This window comes from Onychomys torridus, chromosome 23 (assembly GCF_903995425.1).
Source record: "Onychomys torridus chromosome 23, mOncTor1.1, whole genome shotgun sequence".
Classification (NCBI taxonomy): domain Eukaryota; kingdom Metazoa; phylum Chordata; class Mammalia; order Rodentia; family Cricetidae; genus Onychomys; species Onychomys torridus.
Genome location: NC_050465.1, coordinates 22,787,817 through 22,799,905, shown reverse-complemented (window position 1 = coordinate 22,799,905; position 12,089 = coordinate 22,787,817). Strand labels below are relative to the sequence as shown.

The following is a 12,089-nucleotide window of genomic DNA, read 5'->3' as shown; positions in this document are numbered from 1 at the left end:
TGACTCAGAAGTTTTCTTCAGCCCTGATTTCTGATTCCTGACATCTGGTCTGACTGAGGACATAGTCTCTAGAGCCAGGCAACTGGGGTTCAAACCCCAATTTCCCAAGTTACTTGTGTGAACATGAAAACGTTTCTCTCTCTCTCTCTCTCTCTCTCTCTCTCCTCTGCCGCTTTTGTTTCTGAGAGAGACCAGCAGAGTGTTCTGGAGGGATGCACACAACTTGACATGTTCTTAGGACTGGTGCCCGGCACACAGCAAACATGCTCCGTGATGGTGGGGGTGTCTCCATTTAGCTCATTCAAGCCTAAGAGACACAGGTGGCGTCGTCTAAAGATACAGTCCAAGAAAATGGTAAAACCAGAGTTCAAACAAACTTCACAAAGCTGTCCTATCCCCTTGTGCGTGACCCCTTCCTACCCAGAGCCCAGGAGTTCTCATCCCAAGCACCTGAATGGTCTTTGCTTCTGGTTTCTCTCCCTCCTCACAGCCTGCTCAGTCAGGGCAGCCACCAGAAGAGATGAATTCCAAGGGAATAAAGACTGAAAGAGTCTCCTGGCCCTTGGGGGCTATGGAAGGTTTTTGGGCTAGTCCATGCTGGCAGTTCCCATAAACTTCTGCTGGAACCTCTGTGGGCTTATGTTTTAGACCCATGAGACCCATGTGCTCCACAGTCGGCCTAGGTTTACCACACTGGGCTGCAAGGAGACTGTCTGGGCTCCTGACTGAGGAACAACACCCAAGACAGATGCAGGCTGGGACAGCACATGCTTCATCAGTGGCTCTAGTATTTGAAAGGGCGCTGGAACCTGCAGGCACAGTCAGGGACCTGGGTGAGGGGGCCATGCTCACAGAGGGACCTGGGTAATAGTACCTCCCTGCAGTTAGTACCGAGGCCTACAGGAATCCCAGATGCCCTGGCCCTCTGTCCACGGGCACGTGCCAGTGTGCTATGGTGAAAGCTACTCTCAATATACCAACTCTGCTGGCTAACTAGGACATTTTCCACATCTCTTTACTGAGAACTATTTGACTCAGAGGCTCACAGTACCAATGAAAGAGATGGGTGATCATCAGGAAGATGCTGGTACTACGTGAGAGTATCTAGCACCATATGAAAAGACAGATTAAAGAGTTAATCGGTTTAGTTGGCAATATAAACCCAATATAGTCACTGACCAGAAGGACACAAATAACAATAGCAAGTTACACAAGGCAGGAGCACAATGCATGACCTCTCAAGGGGCTATAGAGTATAGAGCGAACAGAGCAGTCGGATGTGGGGATGGGTTACCTTCCAAAGCAGCCATTGCACTTCCCTTCTCTTTCAACATAATTCCACAGGCCAATTGATTTGCCATTCAGGAAGGCCTCTCCCATGCAGCCCTTAAAATGAGTAACCTTCACAGCGGGAGATTTCTGATGTAAAGACAAAAGTAAACACATAATGCACGACCAGTTGGAAGCGTACATCTCTCAAAGCACTCAGGGGGCTCAAATGCCCAGAGTCAAATTCCAAGAGGACACATGATGAAATGGCCCCTTTGCAACAACTGGGTTTTCTGCAAGCAGCAACAGCTGGCAGTATTTTGTTTTCTGAGGGGTAGGGGAGCTGAGGAAGAGTCTTGGTATATATGTAGCCCAGGCTGGCCTCATACTCTCAAGTTCCTTTGCTTCAGCCTCAAGAATGCTGGGATTACAGGTATGTGCACATGATCAGACCCAGCTCTGGACGGTTTCCTAAAGATCAACTCAGTCACTAGGGGTTCTGGGGAAAGCCTGTTAGAGGCGAGCATCAGACCAGACGAGGTCAGTAGTCTAGTGCAGCTAGGATGCAAACCTTTCTTTCAACCTCAGAACACGGAACCCAGTCCAACTAACCTCAGAACACTGAACCCAGTCCAACTAACCTCAGAACACTGAACCCAGTCCAACTAACCTCAGAACACTGAACCCAATCCAACTAACCTCAGAACACTGAACCCAGTCCAACTAACCAATGTCATTAAACAAGTACAATGCACCCTCGCCAAACACCAATTAGCATAATTACCACTAGAATTAAGAGAGAGATAAAGGGACTTCACAGAAATTACTATAAATTCATTGAATTTCCTATTTCAGCACTGGAAAAGATCTCTGAAAGTGGCAAACGGCACCACTGGTTTCCCTTGTATTCATCTTCATGATTAAAAACGACCTTTTACCCTGGCAAACCCAGCCCAGCTCTGCAGACTGCCAAAATGAAAACGAAGAAAGCAGACACTTCCGGCTGGTGGAGGATATACTTGACCACAAGCAAGCCGACGAGCCAGTGGGTCCTGCTCAGACACTCAGAGAATATTACCTTGATTTGACCTCCAAGCCCTCCAACAAACATTAGTGTTGAATTGTTTATGTCCAGAACATTTGCCATCCCTGGAGACTTGCTTGTTTTGACTGGTGGATTCTCGACGGAACTTATTTCCTTGACACTCAGTGACCCCATGTTTCCAAACCTTAGGTCAGAAAGAGTTGGGAGAGGAACTTGAAACGTTTCATGTGCTCACGTGTGTCAGCATGCCTTTCATCCCCCCTACTTGCTCTCCTTGCTCCCACCTTTGCCCATTCAAACTCTGTTTTGCTCCCCCCAATCAAGTTAAGGAGTTCCTGGGAGACGGTTCAACCCACCCCTCCCCTATTTGAAATCATTACTGAGTTAAACTACATCTGAATAAAAATTACTCCATTCACTATGATACCGGTTTTTAACAGAATGCCAGCATTTCCAACAACCCCATCAACAAAACCCCCACAATATTACAGGAAGGTAAAAGAAAAATCCTAGGGAAGACTTGCCTAAAGGAAGTTGTTTCTGGGGTGGGGGCTTTAAAAAGGAAGAATTTGGCTTCGTATCTGAATTGGAAGAGAACACGTCTCCCATTTTCATCCCCCTGTCATCCCCTCTTCTGTAGCTTTTCACTAAATCCTCTTCAGTGGAAGGAGCCATTTTACAAGGTGGGTCTCCCTGGTCTTGAACTTCCTAAAAATATTTGTAAAAATCCAGGGGCTTGGAGAGACAGCTCTGTGGTTAAGAGCACTGGCTACTCTTGCAGAGGACCTGCGTTCCATTGCTAGCACCCACACGGTGGCTCACCACCACCTCTAAGTACAGTTCCTGTGGATCCAATGCTCTCATCTGGCTTTTGAAGGCACCGTACACTCATGGTGCACATGCATACAGGCAAACACTCATACATGTATAATAAAAACAAATCTTAAAAGTAATCTAAACTGGGGGCTGGAGAGATGGCTCAGAGGTTAAGAGCACTGGCTGTTCTTCCAGAGGTCCTGAGTTCAATTCCCAGCAACCACATGGTGTCTCACAACCATCTGTAATGAGATCTGGTGCTCTCTTCTGGCCTACAGACAGACGTGCAGGCAGAACACTGTATACATAATAAATAAATAAATCATTTTTTTAAAAAAGTAATCTAAACTATATGTGATTTTCCTTCTTTTGATGCTTGCTTCTGGCAACAAAGATTATTTGTTCTGTAGTTTAAAAAAATATCATCCCTATAGTTACTATAAATCCATCATTGGTTGTTTATAATCCAACTTGGACTCAAAGTCTGTTTATCATGCACATTACAAATGTGTTAGAAGGCACAATTGAAAGAAGAAAGACGCTCAAGGACACTCTCCCTACCTGGTTATGTAGATGCTATGCCATCTGTTGTCATTGATGGAGACATCTGGGAATTCCAACCTTGCGGACCCGGAACCCAGGTCCCAGAGGAAGACCACTTTCCCCCGCTGCATCTCCACTGCGAGAAAATCAGACTGGGGAAGGGGAATGAGTGGGGATGAGTTACATATTGCTATTTACACAGCCAGCACAACACTTCAGTGCTTTTCTGTCTGTAAATAATCACAGCCCTGGGGCTGGAGCACAGAGATTCCTGAGGCAGAGGACAGACCTGACATTAGAGCTTCTGCAGACTGACCATCCACTATGCCTCTCAGGAAGCTCCCAAGAACACTCAAAGGGGCTGCCACCAAGGCTCAGGAGGATCGGGCAAGGCGGCACTCACTTCTCTGTTTCAGAAGGCACCAATGGGTGCGGCGTGCATACTAAGGCAAGAGCCACAAAAGCAAGCGAGCTTCACTTCTTGTCTCCCTCAGAAGACATGTGATAATAAACATGCTTCTTAATATCTCCTTTCTGACATTCCCAAGTCCCAAGGGCTTGAATCCCTCCTGAATACAGCAGAAGGAGCAGTGGTCTTCTCTAGGAAGCTAGAGACCATGGGCAACTCGTTGGCAGGAAGGACCTGGGTGATGACCGGCAATCTCAGAATAACCTCAAGTCGACAGAGGCATGACGTACCCAAGGTGTGCCAATAAGGTGGCAGATGGGGGCACTGATAAGGTATGTCATTTTCTTTTTTGGTGGCATGTGTGCCTGTGTTCATGTGTATGTATAAGTTCACATGTATGCATATTAGCATGGCATGTTCACAAGGACAGAAGACAACCTCATGTACATTCATAGGTGCTTTGAAACAGGGCCCCTCACTGACCTGATACTCAATCACCTGGTACTTAGCTAAGTAGATTAGGCCAGCTGGCCAGGGAACCCTAGGGATCTGCCTACCTCTACCTGTCCAGCTCTGGAAACACAGATGCATACCTCAACACCCAGACTTTGTTTGAGTGGGTCCTGGGAACTGAGCTCAGATTCTCAGACAGTTTACCCACTGACCTATCTGCCCAAACCCTAGGCAGTTACTTTTGCGTTTTTTGAAACCCAATGTTACAATTGTAGGCAAGGTTACCCCTGGTAGGAGAATTCAGTGACTTCAGGATAGTCACATTGATGTTTTCATCATGAGAGTGTCCACCAAGGAGACACCTGTATTCCCAAACTCCCAGGGTTGCTCACTTACGCTGGTGCTGCTGCCCAGGTAGAAGAGAAGGTTGTCGGGCTCTTGTGTCTTAACATTCAGTGTAAGAGTGTTATAGTTGCTAGAAGAAATCTGAGGCTGGTAGGCACGGATGCAGTCTCTGTCTGCAGACACAGCAACTTTGATCTGACAGGAAAAAAGAAACCCCATGCATGACCTAGGGACACACAGGGGCAATTTCCCAGAAGTTGGAGATGCCAATCTCTGGTTCCTCTGCATAATTCATAAAACACTTTTGGTTTCCCAGAGCGAGACAATGTAAACTGTTTAGATACAGGATAGTCATTTGAATCAGGATTTGTTTTATTTGCTTATTTAGAGACAATGTGTCACCTGTGTAGACCAGGCTGGCCTCCAACTGAAACACATGGTTCTCCCGGTCTCAGCCTGGAGTTATAGGTATGTGCCACTATGAAGAACTCGGCTTTTCTTGGTTTTTGTTTTCTTTAAGATTTACTTGATTTTTTTTTTTTTTTTTTTTTGTATGTATGTCTATAGGCATGTGCGAGCAGGAGTTCCCAGAGGCCAGAAGAGGGCATCAGAGCTCCTGGAGCTAGGGCAGTTAGGAGCTACTTCCTGTCCTGGATTCCAGTCTTCCACAGAACAGCAAGTGCTTTTAACTGATGGGCAGTCTCTCTGGCCCTTTAGTTTCCCTCCTTTTTCTTTGAGACAGGGGATCTCTGTCTTAATAGCCCTGGCTGTCCTGGAACTTACTTTGTAGACCAGTCTGGCTGGAACTCACAGAGATCTGCCTGCCCCTGCCTCCGAAGTGCTGGGATTAAAGGTGTGCGCCACCGAGCCCAGCTACAGCTGTTTAGTTTTCAATAGACTCTTTTACATAAGGCACTGTCTCATTTATACAAGATTGAATACCTTGTGACTGTGGACTCTTACCACCCGACCCACAATCAGGATGTATTGTGGATTGTTCTTTTAACTAGGCAAAGATAGGTTACATTTGTTTATGCTGTGGAATATTACTTGAACTGTGTAAAAGTGTGTAACGTTTGTTTCTGCTGTATTTGTTTAGTGATGTCAGGATGTGTGTTGAATTATGTAACGATGTGTTGCATCTGTTTCACCTCGCCTGCCTAAAGCACCTGATTGGTCTAATAAAGAACTGAATGACCAATAGCTAGGCGGAAGAGGGATAGGCAGGGATGGCAGGTAGAGAGAATAAAATAGGAGGAGAAAGTTAGGCTTGAGAGAAGGAAGAAGGAGAGAAGCGGAGGACACGGGACACGGGACATGCCCAGGGCCAGATGCCAGCCAGACACAGAGAAGCAGTGGAAGTAAGCTATCCAGCCCTGAAGCAAAAGTCAGATGAGGAGAAGCAGGTTAATTTAAGTTAAAAGAGCCAGCCAGAGATGAGCCTAAGCTAGACTGAACATTCAAAACTATTAATTAGTCTCTCTGTCATGAGTTGGGAGCTGGTTGGTGGCCCAAAAGAAAAGGCTTGATGTAAGTGTTTGATGATCATTTGTTAAATAAATGCAGGGGCAATATATTTATTATATCACTCAGTAAATAGCTATCGAGTATTATTTACTACATATTGCTTGCTCTCTTCATAATTATCTGTGTATAGATTTTCTATTAATTCCCACTCATCTAAGTCTGCATTAGCCATGGGATTTAGACCTGTCAGTTTGTCTCACACTTTCTTCGGCTCTCCATGACACGGAGGGAAGTAAGAGCGCATGAACCTGCATCCTTTAATAGAAAGGAAGACTCTTGGAGAACCCAGAGTGCCTGTCCCTAGAAAGCTGTAGAAAGACTAAACTGAGGTGAGGGTCATGCTCTCCCTCTCTAGGGCCCCACACTGGAGCAACTGTATACTCTCTCAGGAGACTTACTATGTGCTTAAAACAAGTGACTTGATCCATGGGTAATTACTGAACAATTTCCCAACACTGACCTCTCTGTAACCTCATGTACTTAGTGAAGTACACTTGTATAGCATCTGTCTGTATACAGACTGTTTGCTCAGAGTCCTGGAGGGTGAGACCCATGCTACTCAATTTGCAGAATGCCACCAGCATTAAAAGTTAATTGGTAAACTGAAGGAACAGAACCAGATGTAACCACTAGACTTAATGTCTTTATGGCAGCAAGGCTAAGTTATGAAGTCAGGCATTAACTGTATATGTATTGATCCCCATACAGTAAGTGATATGAATTCACAACATGCGCCTACAGTTAGGCATGCCCGGCGGACATAGACACTTCCACTTAGCCATTTCCAGGTCAAAATAGCCATTTCTGGGTCAAAATAGCCATTTCCGGGTCAACACATCTCGTGTGACCAGGACCCTGTGGCTTTGCGTGGTTGTGTAAAGTGCGCAGCACAACCATGTGATCTATGCACATGCGTGGAGTAGTAACATGAGCCTGTGTGCACACGTGTAACCCAGCCTTTATAAGCCAGAGCCATATTCCCCGGCTCCTCTCTTGATTCACGTGTGTTTTACACAGGCCTGTTCACTTCTGTCTCTCTCTTTCCTATCTTAATAAAACTCTTTTTAGTGGATTTTGTCGTGTTTCCTGGCATTTCCTTGAAGGGTAAGAGCACCGCCAAATAACTAACAGTAAGGACAACTTTTTCTTAAGAGTCCTTGATCTCTTAAATACGAGCAGGATTCTAAGGAAGATGGTTTAAATATCCTAAGACGAGCCTAAGAAGACATGGGGTTATTGAGATCTGGGCCTGTAGAAGTTGCAGTGGAGTTGGGGCAGCTGAGTGCCAGGCCCACTGAATTCTGCAAGACTTGTGAGCAGGAGCCCAGGCTTTGGGAGCTATGGGATTCTGAGCCACAAGCCCAGCTCACCGAAGCTGCTTGTTTCCGGGCCCGGCTGATCAGAAGCTTGATCTCCGACAGGTTTCTACTCAAGTTTTCTTCCAGTGTTTTCAAAGGCTTCAGTCGATCGAATAAGAGGTTGGCTTGCATTTCCATGTCTTTCATTTTCCTTCCAGCCAACAGAGCTAACGAAGACAAGGAGGCAAGAGAATTAGGCAAGAGGAGAAGAGGGAAGGGACGTGTTCATTACTAAGACACTGGATAAAACAGAACAGAGTGATCAAACCCTGACATATATGCACAATGTACACACCGGCAATGGGCATTCCCTAGGGCCCCTCTCCTTCACAAGTGGAAATCTATACACTAGGACATTTTCGTTCTGCACCCTTGTGCACCCAGCTCTCTCCCAATCAGCAGGCTGAAGGCTTTCCATAGAGGGAGGAAGACCACCGACGTACTGGCCATTGTGGAGTTATGCAGAAGGTCATTTGTCTCCTGTACTGTGGCATTCACTCTGGACAGGTCCACTGATGTGTTGAAGACCCTTAGGCTCAAACCCAGGACATCCTCTAGTGTCTTCACGGCACTCTCATTGGCGGCTGTGGCCAGCTCTCTGGCTTTCCTCCCCTTCTCTCTCACACCTAAAATAAAGGTATGGACAAGCATGCATCCCGCTGAAGACTCAGAGAAAAGGCTAAAACCACAAATGTCAATTTACACAGAAACATGTTCCAACCATCGTTTTTCTTATTGAATACAAAGCAAGGCTTCTTGCTTTCTCACATCAAAGAAGGCTGCATGTTTATATTTTCTATCACTCCACTAAAGAGCCAATGAAATAACTTGGATATTTAATTCTCTGGAACATTATTTCAATTGCACAGAAGACTCCAAAAAGCAGAGGCTCGTGGCTGTGCCCTTAGTCCAGTTCCAGGGTGACACAGTGAAAGGACTTTTAATAGTTTACATATTGATTTAGTGTGTGCATGTGTATGTATGAGTGTTCATGACTATTGCACACATTTGGAAGCCAGAGGACAAGGTGTAGGAGGAGGTTTCTCCCTTCCATTGTGTGGGGTCCAGAGATGAAACTCGGGTCTCTAGGTTTGGCAGCAGGTGCCTTTACATGCCGAGTCATCTGTCCAGCCCCCGATGTCTCTATTTAGTCCCTGTCCGTAAGCCTTTTCATCTTCATCCCACGTCACCCCACGTCACCCCACGTCATCATCTCATGTCTGGATAAGCAGGCTCTGGAACTTAAGCCTGTGACCAAGAGGGAAGTGGCCGTAGCTGGACAAAGTGGTATTGAGTCACAACGTGGACAGGCTGCTACTACCAGGGACAGCAGCTTTGGGAGGACATGGCTGCAAAAGGGAAAAGAATTCTGTTATTCAAGGACACCTGGCTGAGAATGTCTTCATGGTGCTGTTATTCACGTGAGAATGTCTCAGCACACAGAGCAAAATGTTCACTCTGAAAAAAGCCATATAAAAGTATCTGGCAATCAAGCTAGGCGTGGTGGCACATACCTGTCATTCCAGGACCAGGAAGCAGGCACAACACAGTCAGGAGGTTGAGGCCAGAAGACCCCGGAAAAATAATAGAGAAAATCCCTATGCAGACCTTCCATTCTCTCTCAACTTTCCTGTCAGTTTAAATAGGCCCAAATAAAAATGTGAGTGTTTTATTAAATTAGATGAAGGATCATTTTCCTTGGGGTGGTGAAAAGAAATAAAAAAGACATTTCCAGGTGAGAACGCCCCAGCTGAGTCTTAGAAACAAGCAAGGGGACCTGGAGTCACGTACACAGTGCATGAGACCATGATTCATTTGGGTTATGACTCAAACTTATTTAAAGTGTTGGAAAGCCATGTGTTTCCAAATCATCAACACTAAATCAACAGGCTGACTTTATAATGTTTTCCTGTCTGAGGGAGGAAGATCACAAAAAGAGAATTCCTGCATTTGCCACATTCGCAATGAGTCTGGCGTCCCCTCTGAGGAGAGGCAATCATGTTCTTTCTTCTTCTTAGCCTCTTTGGAAGGCCCCTCTGTCCTCAAAGTGCTGTGTCAAACCCATTTTGAAAGCCAGTAATTAAGGTTGGTTACAAAAAAGCTCCTAAAGCTTTTTAGAGTGTAATCATGACGTTTTAGAGAGTGTGCTTTGATGTGTTTGTTTTAAAAAGTTTCACGATCTTCATCTCTAAGTCATACTCCCTCTCAAGTTGAAACTTAATCAATCTTGGTCTCATTTTCGACCTTAGTTCCTAATGAGACATCAGGTAGGCCTTCCTCATGCTTCTGTGGACTGTCTTCACAACAAGAAGGTAATCACACCATGAAACGCATCTCTGCTTACCTCCAGGAATTTCTCTCAGGATCCAAAGGGACTCGTTGGTCTGCCTTGTAATATTATCCACACTCTCTTGAAACTGACTCGTCAAATTTTTCATCTCGTCTAGCTTCAATATAATACCTACAAGAAGGGGAAGGAAGGGTCTGCTTTAGGTTAGTCTACGAGAACACTGCCGAGGTAACAGCAGCTTTATCATTCCTCATCTATCTACAGAGTCAACAGCTTCCTGCAGATGCCTCAATATGGAGAGTTCCCCCAGCAATTCTGAGCGCTAGCCATTGCAGACAGTGGGGATGGGTTTGGTTTGTCTGATCATTTTTGTTATCTTGCTAATGCCTTTTACCCTATTACTAGTTCTTAAATTTTGTGCCCAAGTTCATAAAAGCACACAGATAAAGAAATGTTTAAACTGTCAGACTATAATTTTCTCCCTGTGCTGGAACCTGCCATTTTTTCCCCCCTGTCAAACCCTGATGGTAGGCTTGGCTCTTTTTGGTCCCCTGCCACTCTGGCCAATCACCTCTTTTGTATTCCCTTCACCTACCAAATCTGGGCTCATCTCAATTTCCTCTGATTTTAATTTACACTGTGGGATCAAAACTTCTACAGTTTCTGTTCATAACATGAAGCCACATTGAGCATTTTGAACACGATTAAAGCATGGAATTTTAATTGCCAAGAAGTTCACAGTTCAATGGCCTAGAAGGACCTTTACCTCTGCAAATTGAAGCCAAAACCCATTAGCATTTATGATTGAGCTGGTGAGCGAGAATTGTGAAGATCTAATATTCAGAGAACAAGGGAGGTTCTAATTTGTCCCATTACAGAGAAACAAGCAAAAATGCCCTGGTCCAAACCTTTGGTTCAGTCAGCTACAGCAGGGCCTAGCTCTTGATTCAGACAGCTATGGCAAAGTCTAACCGTTGGTTCATGTAGCTATGGGAGGGTCTAATGCTACCCCTACAAATTTCCTACACCAATGTGAGAAGCATATTATACATTAGGAAAAATTCCATGCCTGCACATTTTCTCATATAGAATAGATTCTTGTCATTTTATGTTAAGCTCTTACATGTCCTAGGCAATTGCTTGTATACTGAACCTGTAAACTCTTGAACTGTATAGGTATTTATGGAAAAGGATCTATCATTTATGATTTAATCCAGTAACATTTCAAGGAGGGCCTATCAGGTTCCATCCAGATGGAAAAAATGTAAAGATGGCATCAGATATAACTCATTTCTTCAAGGAGCTGGGATATTTGAGAAAAAAAGAGGAGCGTCTGCACACACACCAGGAAGAACGGCAGCAATACCAACTCAGGTAACCCCTGGAATGTGGTCACAAGGAAGGCACAGAGAAGCGTGCATGTTCGAGTAAGTGATGGCACTGGGAAAGATTCACAGTCACACGATGCTGAGATGAGACGAAATCACAAGGTTAAGGAGAGGAAGACACGCGTGAAGCTTCCAATGGCTCCAAAGAGAGTGTTCCCTGAGGGTGCTCATCAACATGTGGCCTCTCATCCTGCTCCTCCAAATGCAAACTGACCTTGCTGCTTCTTCCTGGCACTGATGCTTTCTTTTAGAAATCTGGATGTGCGCTGCAGAACTGCCTCCCCCTGAGAAACCAGGGATTCCGAGACCTGAAAAACAGAACAATTCACACATAGTAACCTCCAAGAGAGAGCAGCCCCATCAGAGGAGCAGTGGCCAGCTTCCAAATTAGAAAGTCCACCTTAGAGCCGGAGGGGAAATTCGATGTCTAAGAGGAAGAACACAGAGACATGTATAAGTCTATAAAGAAGGCCATCGGCCATTATAAAGCTGTGGGTAAAGTGAAATATCAAGTGGATATCGGACAGCATCAATGCCTCATCAGAAGAAACTGCGATTTCCCCTTTAATTGTAGTCATTAGTCTTCACAAAGAAGCAAAAACGACTAAAAACATGGAGTGAGATGGTGTAATGCATTTTTAACTCT

General features: G+C 45.1%; 1 protein-coding gene across 1 annotated transcript in view; it reads right to left on the bottom strand.

Moving 5' to 3' along the window:
- The window catches only part of Lama1 (laminin subunit alpha 1), a 130,227-nt gene that overhangs the window by 19,015 nt on the left and 99,123 nt on the right, over positions 1–12,089 (bottom strand). Inside the window, exons 41-48 of the mRNA XM_036173624.1 lie at positions 11,658–11,751; positions 10,110–10,226; positions 8,209–8,391; positions 7,778–7,932; positions 4,932–5,075; positions 3,692–3,825; positions 2,348–2,498; positions 1,295–1,419 (exon numbers count right to left, since the gene is read on the bottom strand). Coding sequence (XP_036029517.1) covers positions 1,295–1,419; positions 2,348–2,498; positions 3,692–3,825; positions 4,932–5,075; positions 7,778–7,932; positions 8,209–8,391; positions 10,110–10,226; positions 11,658–11,751 — 1,103 coding nt within the window. The remainder of the gene's footprint in view (positions 1–1,294; positions 1,420–2,347; positions 2,499–3,691; positions 3,826–4,931; positions 5,076–7,777; positions 7,933–8,208; positions 8,392–10,109; positions 10,227–11,657; positions 11,752–12,089) is intronic.